A 20311-nucleotide genomic window follows, 5' to 3' on the forward strand; every position below is an offset into this window, starting at 1 on the left:
TAATAAAACACTTGATTTAACAAATAAACTGCCCACTTTATTGAGCCATGCCTATTATTTTTAACTGATAATGTTTTTGCTTTAGATTAGAATATGGAAAATCGAAGGGAAACAACAATACAGAAAATAAAAAAGGGAAGATTGGGCATCGGAGAAGCCAGATTCTTATATCCATGTCATGCTGTGCCATTTACAGAGTAAGAGCAAGTCAATAAAAGACACACAAACAAACAAAAAAAGGGTCAGTTGAAGAAGATTATGATTGGCAATATTTTTGAAGTTGAAATAGGGAAAGAGAAGGACCATGCTCTTAATATTGTAGGTTTGGACCTATTGCTTTAGCTTTGTAGGGGCAGAGACAATGACCAGGCTTGAATGGAATTTGGGGATGTGGACCATTGACTAGGCTTGAGGTCCAAGCTATTTGTACATTAGGATTTTAGGTGTTTTATCCCTTTCATCTTTATTACTTTGTTGCCCAAATATCTTGCAAAATACATGTCTTCAGACTTCAAAGGCCAAAGAGAAAATTGCATTTCGTTAACAATAATGCTAAATATATTAATTAATAACTATAAAATAATGCTCCTTCTTTTTTAAAGAAACTATAAAATAAATACTTGTTTTTGACAAAATAATTAAATGTTGATACTGAATCTAATCTTTTAGAGGTTGCTCGTATAAGGATTAAAATTTTCAAAATGGTCTAATAAGGATTTTTCATGTATTTCATCCAATCTTTTAGTCCAAAATTAACGTGTTTAGATTAAAATATATGACAACTGAGTTAGATATTACTTGAAAAAAATATTTATTACATTTGAAAAGCCTTTATTTGAATACAGTCGAAAATGTTTTTGTCCATTTTTAAATATTTTAAAAGATTTGACCCTGTTTAAATACTTTTAAAAATATTTGATCATTATTTGATATTTTAAAACTTTAATGTTTATATGAACAACCTACAAACTATTTGGTCTCAATTTAAGCATTTAACCATAGAATAAGGTCAAAAGTATAAACTGTCGTATTTGCATCCATAATAAAATATTTCATAAATTAATTTTTCATGATAAAAAGTATAAATGAATAGGAGGCCTTAAGTGACCCAATTTAAGAAAATTGATGTTCTTTTTTTTAACAGCAATTAGATTATGTTACTTAAAATATTTACAGTCTTCCAAATTTTTTAACCTTTACTTTTTGAAAGTTTATCTTCTAAAAAAATTTGGATAAGGGTAACTTCCTAATAATATTTGTTGGTTTGATTTGATGTCGCTATTCATATATTTAATATGATGCAGAGATTCTTTTTGGCCTAAACCACAAATCCAAATCAAAGTTTCAATTAAAAATATAAGGATTTATCACTACTTGCTACAACTTAAGGAGTGTTATTTCAAAATTTGATGTTTTCGAGTTTAATGTTAAGCTTGGACATGACTGTTTCAATTTATTTAAGAATAATATCATTAGCGTTCTTGAAACTTTATTAATAATTTATATAAATTGAAATTTGATAATTTTTTTTGATAAATTCTTACTTATCCAACATATTAATGTTGGAATTAAACATAGTATGCTAAATGAAAATTATTCTTGTTTGTGGCATATACAAAGAAATATTAGTAAGGGAAAGGAAACAAAACTTACAAAGAAAAGCACCATAAAAACACCCAATTCCTATTGATATATGTGGACCTTTTAATGTTCCATCTTTTAATAAATAAAAAAAAATATCTGATCATCTTGATTGATGATTTTTTATGATGTTACATCTATTTACTTAATGAAAAATCTCAAATAGTAAATATCATTAATGAGGTTAAAAGGAATTTAGATAGAAAACTGAAAATAGTAATATCCAATAAAGTTGGTGAGTATTATAAGGAATACACCAAATCAAATAGGATGGGGTCTTTTCTTCTTAAACAAGGTGGTCCAGTCATAAAGGAACTCTGCAGCCTTCAACTCTTCAATAATCTTTTAATTCCTTTTGTTTCTTTGGTCAAGTTGGCGTTGACACTCTTATCATGTTTTTAATATAACCTTTGTTGTGCAAAGCGCTGCTCCTCTAACACCCTCATTTTCTCTTGAATCTCTACCAATTGTTGGTACCTTGACCAGTGGAGAACTCAAGGGGCGCTGGCAGTAGCCTCACTCTCTTAAAATACAAAATTTTCTATTTAAGTTGTTTTATAATTTATAAAATTTTAAATTAGTAATGGTAAAATTTAGTTTTAGCCCCAAAAAATGATAAAAATTTAATTTAATCATTTAAAATTATAAAGATATAGGCTATTAAAATAATAAAATTATATTTTTACTATTGTAAAAATATACGATTTAATTCCGCTCTTCAAAAAAAATTTCTAATTTCACCTCTAACTTGAATATGAATTTTGGAAGGTTTAACCACCTGATAAGGCACTAGTGTTACCTCGAAAATACTGAGAATAGTACCAGGGTGGAGGAAATTGGTAATATTGAGGATAAGTTGCATAACAAGGGTATTGAGAATCATGAGGCTGCTAGGGTTCTTGAGGATACCTTGATGGGATTGGTTGACGTTGTCTACTGCTAATTTGAGGTTGGTTTTAGATAGTATGTGGTTGGTTCCATGTTGGGTGTTGTTTGTCTTGATTTCTTTCTTCAATGTTTTCGAGGTGGTTAGTGGTTGATTAAGCTATGATCACATATTCAGTATACATTCACTATACCAATTGTTGATATTAAAGATTAATAAGGCAAGAAATGAGGATGAGAGATGAAATTAGTTCACTTGTGTGGTCCGAAGAGCTGTCAGAGAAGGAAGAAAGTGGAGGAATGAAGACGATAGAATCGATCCCCCTCTTTCCCTTGTGCTCTTGGTTTATACTGTGGATCACTTCTCATCTCATAGTGGCGTGTAGTAGACTGTAATAACAATAAGAGGTCAAGGATCAAAGGTCAATATCTACATGGGCATTGTTGCTGACGTAGATAGATTGGTGTTATGATACGTAGTCTTACTTTTATCATAGATTGTCCTATTTTGACATCATAATCTCGTGCAATACCAATTATTGAATGAACTCACTTATTGTACAAATCATTAATCGAGTAGCTTTCACAAGGAATTTCCTACAAATGGTTATCAAGAAAAATTTTAGAGGATCCACACAATGTATCCTATTTAGGTATAACAATACTAAAAAAATAATAAACACATATTTACCAAAGTAATGTGTCATATACCAAGACTTTACTTGAGCAAGCATGCAGAGAATTACGTCTCAAAATGCCCAAGTCACCGTCTACTACGCACTCCTTAAAAAAGTCAAATGCACTTGTTAACCTCTAAGATACTTATTATTGGAGTCAAGTATGCTAGAGAGAGTTTAAGAATGGTTGGAAGGAAACGTACAAATGTGAGTAGGGTGGCTCCTATTTATAGGTAATGCTCTTATATCAAACGGTTGTTACTGTTACGAGACTTAGGATAAATGGTCCAGAAATAATTCCAGAAACGGTAAGGCAACAACTCGCTTTGGGGACATCAAAGGTCCTCTTGACAGTCAACAAGATGACGTTCTTCAGGACCTTCTAGAGGTCTTCCTACTGCCTTCCCCAATCAAACCCCTTTACGGACCTCCAGAAGCTTTTGAAGCCAGAACAACGCGCATGGTTCAATATTGCGCATGCTGATGTTTGTGCCAATGGCTCTCCTGTCCGTGGCTATACCTTCCCCTCACTTTAGTGGCATGGTGCCAGCACTGCTCTTGCCGCACCCTGCCAAATGCACTTTGCTTCCTCAACTATTAAACTAACAGTGACAGCAAAGAAACTACAAGGGCCTGAAGGTCATGAATATGACAATTGGACTTTAACAAAAAGTAAAATAAACTATTAAATCACATTTTATCTTCCATTCTCATTCAGATTTCTGTCTAAATCAAAACTCCATTATTTTACAACTCAAAAATAATTAGACAGCATTAGATATTAAAGGTTAAAGCAAATTTTGAGGATAAATAAGAAAACCAAATGACGAAGTAAAGATTAAAAAAAAATAAAGCTGAATAAAAATTAAAAAGAAAAAACAAAACAAAATGAAAGCAGTTTTTATCTTAAAGCAGACCACTTTCCCACTTCCCCCCTTTTTTTTTTTTCCTCGTACTCCTATATGACCCATTTCATTTAAATATGTAACAGCGAATCTACACTTCTTAGTGCCGATTGTATTAGAGATCTGAAATAAAAAATATGGTATGGTGGGATTTATTGATTCCCGAGAAAACCTCGACTGAAGTATTTGCCAGGGTGTTCTTCCTATATACACCCTGCAGTTACCTGCTTTACTTCACTTCATTGTTTCTTTCCACGAATTTTGCACGTTTTGGTTTGCCGAAGAAAACAATAAATGCCCAGTGTATCGATTTTCTGCATTGATGTTTGGATAACTTGAAAACCTTTCTCTTTTTTTGAAATCTTTGAAGTTGTAGAAGCAAACCGGTTGAGCTACTTGTTTTTCATGCACAAAATAGGACTCTGGAAATAGGATTTCCGGGGTCCAGCTAAATCATCTCTTTGGTTTTGCTATGATCACTCTCCTCTTGCTTCTTCAGTAGTTCGTCGGTCTTCACTTGCTAACTCTCTGTTTCCTTTATCCTCTGTTACTGCACTGGAGTTTTATTTGCGAGAGAGATGGCATACATATTGAGTGTTTTTGCAGTGAGGAACTTGCTGGTTTTGTCACTGGCTCTGAATGTGAGTTTAATTTTGAGGGTCCTGCTTTTGCATGATTCTCAAGATGGGAGCTTTAATGGCTTCTTTTTTGCGGAGCAGAAGGAAGAGGCGCTTGCTACCAAAATAACACGTCTCTCTTCCTCTGTTGCACCATCGTCGTCTCTTACGATGGCTGAAGGCGACGAAGACAGGGTTATCAACCTCGATCAGTAAGTTCTTCTATTAATGTTAATTAATTTGTCATTATTGGAAATAGTAGTATCAGTCTCCCTGTGTGTTCGTTCAACATTTCTAGCACTGCAATCTACACTACTAGTAATTTTAGTGACGCTTTGGCGTAAGAGGTCATTTCATGGAGGCAGGAAACAGGGGTCAATGATGCTGTCTGTCAGTATGATTTCCTATAAATGCTCACAAAATTAGATTTTTTTTCTTGTAAAACGTGTTTTAGTGATTCTTTTTTATTTGGTTTTGTTAACTAATACTCAGCAATAGTTAGAGGTTTCATTCGGTTAACCGACTTGAAATTAATATAATTAAATTAATCGACTTTCTAAAAATTTTAACCGTTAATCGAATTGATTTTTTTTAAAAAATTAACCGAACCGAAATTTTTTCGGTTAATAAGGTCGGTTAACCAAATTAACCGAAAATTATGTATTTTTTATTTTTGGTTAAAAATTACCCGAATTATCCGAATTAACCGAATTACCGAAAAATACCCGAATTTTTTTTATTTTTTATTTTTAAAATTTAAAAAAATTATAAATTATTAAAGTGAATTGAGTTTTAGACTTTAGTAAATTGGGTTGTCTTTTAGTTTTAGTTTTATTGGATTAGGTAATTGGGTAAATTTTAGTTTTAGTTTTATTGGGTTGGGTAATTGAATTTGGGCTGGGTTGGATAATTTTATTTATTAATTTTTTTGGTTAACCGACCGGTTTCGAACCGAATTAACCGTTAACCGAAAAATTATAAAAAAATTAACCGATCTCCGACCGAAAAAATTCGGTTAACCGACCGATTAATCGGTCGGTTAACCGAATTTTTTCGGTTTTACTCGAATTATGCTCGGTTAACCGAATTTTTTCGGTTTTACTCGAATTATGCACACCCCTAGCAATAGTTAGTAACTTTCTTGTTTTTAATAAATTAAGTGAAAAAAACTATTATAATAATGAGGAGAAAGTTGTGGTTAACAACATCCTTGCTTCTCTTGGTGATGAGTTATTTATTGAGATTTTCCATGGTGCATTTTGAGAGAAGAGGTGGCTTTTTCAGGGAAATTGATGACATGTCTTGTGTGTGTTCCCAACCGTAGGTGGTGGTGGTATTACACATTTGACATTTTCACCACTGCCTCATCATTATGCTCATTACATCTTGTGATTGTGGACCTCTCAAATTGCACAAATCAATGCGAAAGAAAGCAAATAAACAACGTACATATTGGGTTTTCCGCTTTTAGTTTGCAGCAGCAAGCGGGATTCCTCCTCCGTTGTGCATAATAGTGCAACCCCACTATAGGCTTCGAACTAGGAAATAGAAATTAGAATAATAGATGCATTGCATGTCGGTTCTTTTTGTGGGGGCCATGCCCCTCTGAGTGACCTTTGGGTGCATTGCATGTGACCCACTTTCTGCCCTTGGGCGACATCTAATTATAATAATAATTAAAAAACAAACACTAAAAAGCTTGTCTTTGAGCTATTGACTTCAAGATCTTTTATAACTTTTTAGAAGCACCATAGGCGGCCTATGCTACCATTAAATCAGACCTCTTTCTTGCTTTGCTTTTCTGGTGGACTCAATTGCGAAAGTGGGGTTGTCTGAAATCCAGCACCTTTGTGTCGTTTTGGTGGCCCTGTTTTAGAATTTATATGTGCTCCAATAATGAAATGATCTCTTGGTCTTCACCTTTACCACGTAGCAGAACAATTTATTATGTGTCCAGCTGATGTGACCCATGCATACGCATGTAATCATTTATCTCCTGATCACTGGGTCCCGCCATTGCCTGCGCTCCCCATGGCCCATTCCCAAATGGCAGCTGATGTCAGATTCTTTTCCGCTACTATTTACCAACATTTTTTACTTGTTGTGAACTGTTTTTACCCTTCATGAATTGTAGTTCTTCTTTTTGTATTTTTTTGGTTTTTGTATCTAATATCCTCGTTGAAATTTGCTATTTTGAATCACCCCGGATGAATAGAGTAGATACGGGATCATCCTTCATGTGCATCAACATGTTTTCTGACTTTTCTAAATTGAACACTCTCTAATTATATCTTAGTTGTATTTCATGAACATAATAATTACAGTGGCGATCCGACAATGTACGAAAGCTATTGGCAAAAGAAGGGGGATGAGACCACCGTTGTTATTCCTGGATGGCAGTTCATGAGCTACTTTTCGGATGCCACTAGACTTTGCTGGTTCTTAGAGCCTGAATTTGCAAAACAAATTGTCAGATTACACAATGTGGTCGGAAATGCAGTGACGGAGAACCGGCACATTGTTGTTGGGACGGGTTCAACGCAACTCTTCCAAGCTGCACTCTACGCACTGTCGCCCTGCGCTGAGGCAGAGCCCATTAGTGTGGTTTCAGCAGCCCCTTATTATTCTGTAAGTACATGAATTCTGGAAGAAATAATGCATATGCAATGTGTTAAGATATGTTTAACTTGACCTCAGTAGTGTTGATTACTTGCAGTCCTATCCTTTGATTACTGACTGCCTCAAGTCTAGGTTATATAAGTGGGCAGGTGATGCCCGGAGCTTTAGTAAAAATGGCCCTTACATTGAACTCGTTACCTCCCCAAACAATCCTGATGGATTCGCAAGGCGCTCTGTCGTCAACGGTAGTGAGGGGATATTAATTCATGATCTTGCCTATTATTGGCCACAATATACTCCGATATCCTCTCCGGCTAACTATGATTTGATGCTATTCACTGTGTCCAAGAGCACCGGTCATGCTGGGATGCGCATTGGGTAAGTTGTATATAATTTTTTTAATGAGAATTCTTTGGACATAAGTGGTTAAGTCATTAGACTTGCTCAAATATACATCTTTCAGGTGGGCTCTTGTTAAAGATGAGGATGTTGCAAGAAAAATGACAAAGTACATAGAGATCAACACCATTGGTGTGTCCAAGGATTCGCAGGTCAGAGCAGCCAAAGTTTTGAAAGTTATATCGGACAACAGTGAAGGACCAAATGAAGGCGATTCCTTCTTCGAGTTCAGCTACCGTGTTATGGCCAAGAGGTGGAAGCAATTGAGAGAGGCAGTGCAACAGAGTGGGCTATTTAGCGTGTCAGACTTCCCTCCCCAGCTTTGCATGTTTCTCAACAGGGTCTTCGAGCCTCAACCGGGTAAGAGAAAGGAAAAAAGAAGGTTAAGAGCATCAATTTGATACCCCTGGTCCTGTGGACTAACCTGAACTCTATCCTTTGCAGCATTCGCATGGATAAAGTGCGAAGGAGATATCGAGGATTGCGAAAGCTTCCTTCGAGGGAAGAAGATCTTGACGAGGGGTGGGAAGCACTTTGGGGTTAACCCTAAGTATGTCCGGATAAGTATGTTGGATCGGGACAAAAATTATGAAACCTTTGTACGAAGGTTGTCTACCATCCGGTCCTGACATTCAAGACTCCTCTGTAAGCATAACAGAGGGAAATGGGGAGTTATAATTCTTTTGTATATTGGCCAGCAAAAGAAGTAATAGATTATTTTTCTTCATTAATCCATCTGTGAATGCTCTCATGCTATTTGCAGTTAATCATGAAATCGAGCCCTGTACAAGGCTTAAGCTTCTTAATGGCACCACGAAACCCAGGGTGAGATAATTAAGAGGAACATTTTCTAAACATTAAGTAACACAAATTATAATGGTTTATTTCATTCTTTTATGTTCTACATGACACTTTTTTTGATAAAATATAAGTTTAAACTCACCCACACACTATACTACCACACAAGCAAACTTACGAATATGAAAAAGTGATGACTTTTTATTGTTTATTTGCAGCTAACATAGGAAAAATTACTAAAATAATATGGGGTTATTTTAATCATTATTTTATAATTACCCATTTTAATCACCATCCATCGTCAAGCTTTGATCATTCTCTTTATATTTTACTTGGACCATTTTTTTAATCAGTATTCGATAAAATCTTCTCTACCTTCTTCTTTCAAAATAAATGTCTTCAGTGAGTTCGCAGCTTAGGAATTCTTTTTTCTACTTTCAATTCTTTTGCCATTTGAATTGCCCATTTCAGTTGGCCTTTTATTTCCACTGATCTTTCAATTTTCAGTTGAAGGAAAGGGTCTAGTTGAAAACTGGACCTTTATTTCAACTTTCCATTTTCATTTCTTATCTTTTAATTTTTTTTTGTCATTTATATTTCTTAAATATATCTCAAATTAATTGTGTTTAAAATTTGCATGGGTGTTAATTCATTTAATTTTTTTATTTAAAATTTTTAATAATAAATAAATTCATAAGTGATATAATTCGTTAATTTATTAAAATGTTTAAAAAATTTTAAAAATAAACATACATAAAATGATACATCTTTATATTAATGTCGTTAATGACATTAAATAACCAAAAAATATATGAGTAATTAAGGACGATGCTTTTAGCTGATGAGGCCTCTAGGCCTGCCCACTTAATATGGATCAGTCTCCTCGTCAGCTAAAATTTTCATTTTCTATTTTAGGACTAAATTAGCACACGTCTCCATTAAATTAATTCTTTTTACCCTAGAAAAACATATTATTTCAGTAATAAATTTTGAAATCATATTATTTTAATAAATTTCTCACTAACATAACAATTATTTTAAGCTTTTTGAAATTATTGTATGGGTTTTAATATTTGCTTATTAGGGGAAGTGTTGCCACAATTTAGGGGTAAGCTTCTAACAACTTGTCATAAGATATCCAAGGATAGAGGTTATATGCTTAACTGGATATTTTATCATTTTTTGAGCTACTTTCTGCCCTCTTACAACATGTTTAAAAAGAAAACAAAAAAATTTACTCCAACTTTTCGATTGAGGTTTAATTGTCGGATATGAAGAAATTCTAGATATTATATGAAAAAATTGCTGGAGTGACTGATTTGGTTCTGACATCATTCGGAGGTGTTGGGGAAATGATTACAGTAACGAAGTGCAATTAATTACAGCTAGCATTCTCTCAAGTATTTTAAGGAACAAAATTGCTTTGAAGGAGGACAACCGAATCCGTTTGGAAGCAACAATTGGTTCAAGGCTAAGCCCCAAAGGGGAGGAACACTAATCAACATGAGAAATTAATGACTTTGGGTTATAATAATACTCCAATAATTATATTCCTATGGATATTGACAATTGAGCTTACTCCAATAATTATAATTAAAATGTTGTACCTAATTAAAAGTTAAAAGATTTGATTATTAATCGAGAGAGTTGTCATTATTCAAAACTGATGAATTATATCTCTTAACTACTGAAAGTTATGTTATCTATTATTAACAAAGTGTCATGATTATTCAAGTAGATATTATTGTTAAAACATGTGGCTATCTATTTGAATAAATATAATTATATGAAGAGATATGAGAGTTCTTATAAATATAACTCAACATTCACTTGAATGTGCACATAAAGATATATTGTTCTATAAAAGAATTACTATAGAAGTTCTTTGTAGAATTTGATATTCTTGTTTTACTCTATTTAGTGCTTAATGGACTATTTTCGTCAGTGCAAAACAGAGAAAACCATCGGACTTTATTTTATCGTTGAGGTTCATTTGCTTATAACTTTTTTGCATACCAATATATATGGTGGGGATGAATAGAACCTTAAAGAAAGTGACATGATTATACGCTTTGAAACATTATTTTTAACTCCACACATTAACCATTATGAGGTTATATATTTTCACAAATTGATGAGAAATTAAAGAATGTACGTTTATTCACCACTTATCCACATGGCACTACAAGCATAGTAATACGAGGAAGGTTATCGACAATAAGGTCACATTGATTTTGTTTATATTTTATTTATAAGACATCTTTGTAGGAAGAAAAAGTATGCCATATTTAATGCTTTACACTTGTTGCATAAATTAGATTTTTATTTGTGACGTGGTTATTGAAGTATTACATGCAACATGCGTCAATTCTTGATAAAAATAAAGTGTGAGTTTATCTATAACATGTATTATATACATACATATATATAACAACTATGAAAGAAAGAAAGAAAATGAATGGAATGCAAATGCATGGTTGGAAAATGTTCTATTAATGGATTGAAAGAATACTTTTATTTTATTTTGAGTGGTGATGCTATTCTTCAAATATTAGTTGAATAAACTGCTATCCAATTGAAGCATCATGACCATTTGAAAGAGTCTTCTCAAAATGAAAAGTTGTGCAATTGAGTTCAACGGTTTCTGAAATAAAAAAGGTGCAAGTTAGAAAGTGATGTTTTTTTAAATAGTTATTTAGGCATCTATTTGTGCATTATAAATAGACCACGAGTTTGGAGAGTTCAAATCTAGTTTATTCCATCCAAATTGTGAGTGAAATTTTGTACTACATAAGTATCATGAATATATATTTAACTTGAGATATATCATGATATTAATAATCAATGTTTGGATGTTATCCATGTGACAAATACACTAAATTAAATTTTATCATTCGGGTGAACATATAAAATGAATCTTTTTGGTTAATTTAAATTAACCATAAACTAAATGGATTTTATATATGATTATACATTTTTAATCCATATTAGAAAAGTTAATAAAATTATAATTATTTAACCCTAGGAAAAATGACTTTGACTAACTAATAATGAAATGGTTAATTTTTCCAGTCAAGGTAATTTTCTAATGAAAATATGTAACATGATAATTTATGATAGTGTACCTTATTTTTATATATAAACCATTTGAATTGTCGTCACCTAACCATTACTTTTATATTATCTTTTAAAGAAATACAATCCTTTATCTTGTGGCCCATATCGCCATGAAACTTACACTTCTTGAATGAATAATTTTTAAAGCAACTTTGTTTAATTAGAAGTGGTGCTTTAAAGATCCCATGATCATAACAAGCCAAACTATTTTTGGGTGAATTAAGGGAGTGAGAGTGATCCCCCCCCCCCTAAGTTTACACGCAGATTGGGATGTGTCCTTTGATACTCCTAGTTAGACGATTTCCTTCAACTTGAGTGATCTTGCCTTTGGTGATATAACCCTAATATCTTGTATTTATTAAGGTTTATTTTTTTGTATTAGACAGATTCATCTATTCTATCTTAGCATCTACGTTAAGGTTTATTTTTTCTAAGGACATACTTCATATGTTCTTGGTTAATGTTAGCTGTAAAAGTATTAATAGCCTGCTAATATGCTAGACCTTCGATCTACAAGGTCACTGTGTTAAAACGCTTAATGTAATCTCATAAGAGCTTGCCATCTTTTTGTCTAACAACTGAAAGACTAGTAGGCATTTTTAACATTTTTTTATATGCGCAAAAGCCCCCCAAGAATTGGGCAACAACCTGATTTTCAGTGTGCCAGAAAAGGCAGTTTTGAGGACTAAATTTTTAATTAATCAAAGGTTCCAAATGGTAAATAAACCATTTTCTAATATATGTTAGTGGGATATAATGGGAGAATCCACTTATATTAATTAATGGTGGATTAAGTTAATAAATTATATAGTTAATTTAAGTTTATTAAGGTGATTAAGGCATTAATCTTAGTATTTAAGCTTATTATAGTGGATGTTTACTCATCTTCATCATCTTCTTTAATTGCAAAAAGCTTGAAAAACTTAAGGAAAACCATTTTTAAAGCTTTAGCATTCGGTATTCAATTGGTAAGCTTTTCCAAGTTCTTTTCTTGTAATTTTATATTTTTGAGGTCATGGGAGCTTAATCTAGCTAGCTCATGTACCAATTTGTAAAACTTTTAAAGTTTTTGAAAGTTGCCATTGTTGATTATGAAGAAGAACTAGATTGTAAAGTTTAATTGTTAGTTTTGTACATAAGAACTAAAATGTATAAATGGTGAAATTTCAGTGAAATTTCAATAATCTAAGCTTAGATTATGGAAAAGGACTAGATTGTAAAGTTTAATTGTTAGTTTTGTACTTAAGGACTAAAATGTATAAATGGTGAAATTGAGGTGAAATTTTAGTAATAATAGACAGTAGAGGGTCTATAATGTTTGTAACTGAAATCAGTTTAAAAATCAAGGCTCAAAATTTAAAGATATAGTTATTTCGATTTTAGGGACTAAATTAAATAAAATACAAAATTTTAGGGGTATCAAAAAACAAAATTGTATAGGTCCATATATATCATGACATAACATGAAAATGTTTAGTATTGATGAATTGTCTAAAATAATTGTATAAATTGATAATTGGATCAAATATGAGATTATCAGGGAAAAGCCAAAATTATCGATTAGTCCCTAAAGATCCAACTTGTTTGTTGTTTTGACTAGGTAAGTTCATACGGTATTTATAACTTAGATTATATGCATTTGAATTATATATATGTATGCTTGATTGTAAATTAAATTGGTTGTGAATTGGTACAAAAGGTGAGAAATGAACTAAATTGAAAGTGATGATTATATGTGTAATAGATGTCTGTGTGAACTTAGTAAATGTTAGGATACGATTAGCATGTCAATAGGGTTTTGTGCGCACTAGTAAGAGATCGATTACAGATGATTACTGAGGTCTAACATTTGTTGTGGATACTCAAATACATGTGAAATAGGTTTAGCTTAGACGAGTAACCTGATGTCGTTTTAAAGGTTTCGCTTGGACATGTAACTTGACATGTATATATATTTAGCTTGGACAAGCAATCAGATGTCTCGTTATAAAGGTTTAGCTCAGACAGGTAACCTAACATGAATATACTTAGCTTGGACGAGCAAATGGTGTAACGAAGACACTTGTGTATCTGAATCTGTTTACTAGAGTTCATCGGGCAATGCAGTTCGTATGAAATGAGAAATTGAAATGAGATATAATGATCTTGATGTTCATATATAGAAATGTTGAATTGAATTTGAATATTGTATTAGAGTAATGTCATGAACATACAAGTGATTACATTATCCCATGTTTGAATGAGATTGAAAATTTTGTTGTACAAAATGACATGAATTCGTATGATAAGTGAGTGAGATGTTATATGGTTTGATTACATGATAAAATTCACCTTCTTGTTGTTGTTGTTGTTGTTGTTGTGATTTGCCATGTCTAGACAATTTATGTCAAGCGAAGTTATAATACTTGGGTTGTTGTGTTTGATATTAGTGGTATGGGTTCTCATATAGGTTGACACTACACCAAAACAGGCTTTTAGCGGCATTTGGATAAAAAACGCCACTAAAAATCAAGCATTAGAGGCGCTTTTATAAAAACACCGCTAAAGGTCGAGCATTAGCGGCGCTTTTTGGAAAATGTCGCTAAAAATAAGCATTACCGGCGTTTTCAAAAAAATGCCGCAAAAAACCTAAGCCAAACGACGTCGTTTTCTGGTTTTTAGGGCCTTTAGCGGCGTTTTTGAAGAAGCGCCGCTAATGCTCGGGCCTTTAGCGACGTTTTGGAAGAAGCGCCGCTAATGCTCGGGCCTTTAGCGACGTTTTGGAAGAAGCGCCGCTAATGCTCAGGCCTTTAGCGGCGTTTTTGAATAAGCGCCGCTAATGCTCGGGCCTTTAGCGGCGTTTTTTAAAAAGCGCCACTAATGCTTGGGCCTTTAGCGGCGTTTTGAAAAAGCGCCGCTAATGCCCGCTTTTGATATATTCTCAATTATCTCATTTTTTGATATATTTTTAAGTAATGTTTCAATTATATTTTTTTATTATAAGTTAAAAAAATAGATATTTCGTTGTATTTATTATATATTGGTCAAATTTACATTTAAATGATAACAAATAATATTTTTTTAATACAAAATTTTTTATTAAAGAGAAGTCCTAACTCCTAACTATTTATTATTATTTTTCAATCACAGTTTATTTAAACTACTTTATTGGAAAAATATATTAAATTATGAGTAAAATAAAATATCATAAAACTTAAATTGTAAAAGATACGATAATATTAATTTTAAAATATTTAATTAATTAACATTATAGTTTAAGGTTTAATATATACGGTTTAGGGTATATGATTTAGGGTATATGGTTAATTTATGATTTAAGGCCGGTTTAGGAGTTACAATTTTAAGATTTATAGATTATGGAATTAGGGATTATGGATTAGGGATTCTGGTTTAAGGGTTGTAATTTAGGGGTTAGGGGTTAGAGATTAAGAGTTAGTGTTTTAAGGTTTATGAATTTAGTGTCAAGTTAGGGTTTAGGGTTTAGATTAATTAGTGTGTTCTAATTTATATTGAATAAGATGTAGGGGTTAAGGATTTGGGTTAGGGTTAGGGTTTAGGGTCTAGATTAATTAGTGTTTTTTAATTTATATATTAAATAAGATTTAGGGGTTAGTAGTTAGGGGGTAGGGGTTAGGGGTTAAAGGTTAGAGGTTAGAGGTTAAGAGTTAGTGATTTAGGGTTTAAAGATTTAGGGTCGGGTTAAGGTTTAAGGTTTAGATTAATTAGTATTTTTTAATTCATATATTAATTAAGTTTTTATATGATTGTAAAAGAGGGGTTAAGGGTTTAGAGGTTATGTTTTATGATTCAGGGTTTAAGAGATAGGGGTTAAGAGTTTAGATTAATTGGTATTTTTTAATTTATATATTAAATAATTTATTATATAATTGTAAAAGAGATAATATTAATTTTAATATATTAAAATTATGATTATAGTTTAAATTATATAAGAGATAATAGATCAATTTTATACATATTAAATGGTTTAGCATTTAAGGTTTACTTTAGATGTGTTAAATTATGAAATTTTATACAATTAATTAATGTTTTTATATTTAAAAATATTTAATCTAAATTTAGATTAAATGGTTTAAATCATTTGATATATTTAAATATTAGATTTTTGAAAAAATTGATAAATAAACAAATTAATGTAACAGATTGACAATAAAAGAGATAATATGAATTTTAATTTATTAAACTTATCATTAATATAGTTTTTTAAAGTTTTTTTTTCATATTTTAAAATTTTTTGTTTTTGTTTGTGTTTTCTTACATAAAAAATTATATAAAAATTTTAAAATTTATCTAATTCTTTTAAATATTACTTAAATTTTAAAAATTCATTTATTTAAATTTGATATGAATTATATAATAATTAAATATAAAATTATAAGAAAAAGTCAATCATTAGCGGCGTTTATGAGAAAAACGCCGCAGAAGGTAAACAATGAAAAATTTTATTTTATTTAAAAAACGCCACAAATTCATTTTACTTAAAAAATTTCGCGCTGATTTTTTCCCAAATTTTCCCCCTAAAACCCAAAAACGAAAAAACCCCAAATTTCCCCCTAAAATGGAGGCACCAAAGACGATTCATCTTCTTTGATGAGAGTAGCAGTGTGAGGAATGGGAATTCATCTTCTCATTTGTTGAAACCTGAATCTGGAGAGATATTGAATTTTGGTGAGAGTAAGAGAAGTGGGAATGGGAATTTGTTCACAGGAAACTCTCCGTTCGCCGTGGAGAACAAGAAGAGGTCGCCTAATTCAAGAGGGAGCAACGAAGAAGCTATGCTTTCGTTTACTTCAGGTGTAATTTTACCTTCATCTGGTGTGGTGAAATCAAATGGGGTGCCGGGGATTCAGATCACTCTGATCTTGAAGCTTCCGTTGTTAAGGAGGCCGATAGTAGTCGAGTCGTAGAGCCTGAAAAGAGGCCTCGAAAATAGGGGAGAAAACCGACTAATGGAAGAGAAGAGCCTCTAAATCATGTTGAAGCGGAGCGTCAAAGAAGGGAGAAGCTGGCTTCCTACCTCCACAGAAGACTTGATAACACTAAAAGAGGGAATGGTGGGTGCTCCACCTCGACCTCGAGCCTTCCCTTCATCACTCTAACCTTTACCCGAAAGAAGGAGGAAATCACGATAAGGGCAGTCACCCACCCGGGGGAAGTGTCAGGCCAATCGACCATCAGCTGAGGAGAAGAAATATCGAAAAGATTGAACTTCAATTACGCCGCGATTTAGTAGTGATTCGGGGGAAGAGGAGCTTCGTAGCTTGCTCCAGTCCAGTTTCAGAGGTTCAGAAGCCAAAGGCAACTCTCAGACCCTTTGAGTAACCAGAAGCTTTTTGGTGTCTGTGACCCAGTATTTATTTTCTTGGATGATTGATTTTTATTTTGCAGGTGTGATTGCGTTCTATAAATTGGCCGTGGTTGAGGGAATGAGCATGAGAGCACTCATTGCTTACAGATTCATCTTCGCCACTGCTTGTATAACTCCACTTACTTTCATCTTTGAAAGGTAACTTTCACAATTCCTCATATAATCTGTTTTTTTTTTAGTGTATAGGTTTTGATACCAGAATAATTCAAGAACTTAATCTTTGGTCAACCAACATAAACATAGTCAAACCAAACATGCTGCTGTTGGCGATCAAGTCTTAGGCTCCTTGTTGGCTTTAGCTTCTTGCCTAACATTTGCAATTTGGTACATAATTCATGTAAGTTTTTTTTATATATAATCATTTTATAAGGTGCATTCAGTATGTGCATTAAAAGTGAATCTAATTGTTGGATATACTCGGACTAGAAAATGAATTCGATTTAGAGGAATTAATCAAATTAAGCTTACGTCTCAAACTAATCGAGTATGTTTAAATTATTCTTGTTATGTTTGCGCATTATTCTTTCTTTTTTTTCCTTTTGCAGGTTTCTTATTTTTGTTACTTTTCTCATTTCCATTCTTATTTTGCAGCCTGCAGCGTGTTGTAAATCGTTAAGACAAGAAAAGCATTGATCTCCAATGGGGTGGATTGAAGAAAATATGAAATCAACTCATATTAGACAAATTCCCTCTCAAGCCATCAGCCTCGGTGCGTTTCCACTTTTCTCTTAATTCTTTAAAATCCTTTTATACTTCAAAAAATTCCATCGGATAATGATTGAAATTTTTAGTTTAAATCTCGTTAAGGAATGGTTATTTCATCGGCACTGATAATATGGAAAGGATTGATTTGCATTATTGGGAGCGAGTCGCCGGTGGTGGTTGTGCTATCTGGGAGTATGAAACCCGGTTTCAAACGAGTGAGCCAATTTTTTACACGTATTTAAAATTAAGTATTTAAAAATTTTGAGCTTTGATTTGTGATAGTCATATAAATTTAAATTTGCCAAATGTTGAACTGCATGAACGACAAGTGACAGAAGGTTCTCATGTTCTGATGTAGAAAATCTCTAGAAAGTAGAAACAAATAGTTTTGATAAGGTTAACACCATGGTCAACTCTAACAGTCTTGTTCATGAGCTATGTACTAGTGGTTGAACATTTTCTTTCTGAAATTTATATAGGTGTTATGGCTGTAAATTATTTGAATTAACGGGTCCCCGCCTGGTTATTCTGTATGCTGGATTTAGTACATTGCATGTTTGGTTATGCTTTGTCAGGTTCATGAGCAGCGAGATAGCAAAGAAGCTGATATACTCACTAAAGGTAGCATATCCTTGATATCAAGCTAGTTGAATGTGAGCAAATACAAGTTGTGGTTTGTTTGTTTGTTTTCAACGAACTTTAAACTTTTTATTATCAATCATGAAAATATTTTCTGACTATTAAAATCTCTTTCCCCACCAATGAAGTGGAGAGTGGACACTTCTAAATAGTTTTGTTTGTTTATTTGTGGAATGGTCTTAAATACATTCCAAGTTCTTCTCATTTTTCATGTGTGTGTGTGTGTGTGGTTGATCATTCTTTAAATATCTTCATATGTACAGCTACTGCTTGAGTATGCTAACCTTTTTAATCTTTTGACTGGACATATTCATGAGGAGACGCTAATCTCTACGATGACAGAATGTTGTGCACATCTAGTAATCGTTGGTTGCAACAAAAATACATCATGGGCAGAGCTGTTGGGTAAATCAAACACCTATATATTTCTCAAAGTGTTAACAAGTTCTAGAAGTGAAAACATTTGTAAAACACTCTGATTAGGAATTTCTTGCATCACCATTTGTGCTGTATGCTTTGAGTTTCAAGTTCATCACACTTCAATAGTAAAATTACTCTTCTGTTTTATTATTTATTGTATTTTTAATTGTATATATCTTCTCTGAACTAATGTTTTATGTTTTCTGCATGGCAGAAAGGATCCCATAACGTTCACTTATGCTTACCTGAGGTTTGTTCTAAATTTTTCCAAAAATTGGGCTGCCCAGAAAAAAAAAAACTTGAAATAGGTTTACTTAGTACTAGTTAAATCGGGCTTGATTTTAGATAAATCTAATTATTATCTTTAAGCATGATATGTTCTAATACTTTGATTTAACCTGTTGGTGTATGTATTCTGACTATGGAATATCATGTTCAAATATTCTACAAAGAAGCTAATTAGGAGATTCTGTAATTGTTGATGGTAATTGGAATTTAAGAATATAGGCTTAAGGGTTTAATTGGAATTTAAGCATGATATGTTCTAATATTTTAAATTTATATTGATGAATACTTTCCACCTATATTGACTTAAGTGAGTAGATATATCATTAGTGTACTTTTTTTATTCCACAAACAATATTAAAAAGTTGAGATATATTTTTTAGATGTATTTTTAATAATTTACTATAACATTATAAGACACCTAATTTACTATAACAATATAAAACTATTTTAAAAAGTTGAATTGATTTACGTATCTTTGCCATGTTCACTATGGTTTGAACAGATTAAGTTACTATTATTTTCTTGCAGAGCATGTAGGAGCCAAATTTGCGGTTCAAATTCGAAGCCATGCTCAAAAGTTTTTCTTTAAGGCTCATTGATTTGAGTTCATTACAAGATTTCCTTGATTAAGTAAATGTATTATATCTTTTATTACCAAGATTTACTTGATTAAGAAAATGCATTGTATATTTTATTACCTTGCATATGTATTATTTATTTTAGTTTTGATTCTAAATTTGTATTTTTACTTAGTGGTCTAACTTTTGGATTTTAATTGTGTTATTAATTTATTATTTTAAATTCTAAATGTAAATTCATTAATTGTTATATTTATATTTAGTTTTAAAGTTAAAATTTTCGCAGAAAATTTAATTTAAATAATATTTTTTATTTATCCTTAAAACATAATATAATATTTATCATAGAAATAAATATTATTTGAATTTTTTTTAAAAGATATATTTTTAGTGGCGTTTGTGTTAAAAGCGCCGTTAAAGGTCTATTCTATAGCGACATTTGTGGGAAAAAGCGTCGCTAAAGCTCAATATCTTTAGCGGCGTTTGTGGGAAAAGTGCCGCTAAAGGTCTTGGTTTTTAGCGGCGTTTGTGAGGAAGCGCCGCTAAAGGTCTCGGTCTTTAGTGGCGTTTTTGGGGAAGCGCCGCTAAAGGTCATGGTCTTTAGCGGTGTTTGTGGGAAAAACGCCGCTAAAGTTAA

At 32.3% G+C, this 20311-nt stretch overlaps 2 protein-coding genes across 7 annotated transcripts; both read left to right on the forward strand.

Moving 5' to 3' along the window:
• The first annotated feature begins 4178 nt into the window (after window positions 1-4178).
• LOC107890884 (tryptophan aminotransferase-related protein 2) lies at window positions 4179-8545 on the forward strand. Its single transcript, XM_016815472.2, has 5 exons — window positions 4179-4937; window positions 7050-7353; window positions 7442-7722; window positions 7808-8103; window positions 8188-8545. Exons 1-5 carry the CDS (start codon window positions 4687-4689, stop codon window positions 8370-8372), a joined length of 1317 nt encoding a protein of 438 aa, XP_016670961.2. The 5' UTR covers window positions 4179-4686; the 3' UTR covers window positions 8373-8545.
• A 7607-nt stretch (window positions 8546-16152) lies between these two features.
• LOC121220958 (signal peptidase complex catalytic subunit SEC11A) lies at window positions 16153-19930 on the forward strand. Of its 6 annotated transcripts, XM_041101038.1 has the most exons (9): window positions 16174-16974; window positions 17065-17182; window positions 17288-17381; window positions 17636-17753; window positions 17852-17964; window positions 18325-18370; window positions 18709-18793; window positions 19023-19058; window positions 19625-19916. In XM_041101038.1, exons 4-9 carry the CDS (start codon window positions 17684-17686, stop codon window positions 19683-19685), a joined length of 411 nt encoding a protein of 136 aa, XP_040956972.1. In that variant the 5' UTR covers window positions 16174-16974; window positions 17065-17182; window positions 17288-17381; window positions 17636-17683; the 3' UTR covers window positions 19686-19916. The 6 variants fall into 6 exon arrangements, 4 of the variants coding, with proteins under 4 accessions (XP_040956974.1, XP_040956972.1, XP_040956975.1 ...); XM_041101040.1 differs by lacking the exon at window positions 17288-17381 and having other exon boundaries at window positions 16153-16974; window positions 19625-19930; XM_041101041.1 differs by lacking the exon at window positions 17288-17381 and having other exon boundaries at window positions 16174-16959; window positions 17836-17964.
• Window positions 19931-20311: the final 381 nt, after the last annotated feature.

Source organism: Gossypium hirsutum, chromosome D09 (assembly GCF_007990345.1).
Source record: "Gossypium hirsutum isolate 1008001.06 chromosome D09, Gossypium_hirsutum_v2.1, whole genome shotgun sequence".
In the NCBI taxonomy this organism is placed as follows: Eukaryota; Viridiplantae; Streptophyta; class Magnoliopsida; order Malvales; family Malvaceae; genus Gossypium; species Gossypium hirsutum.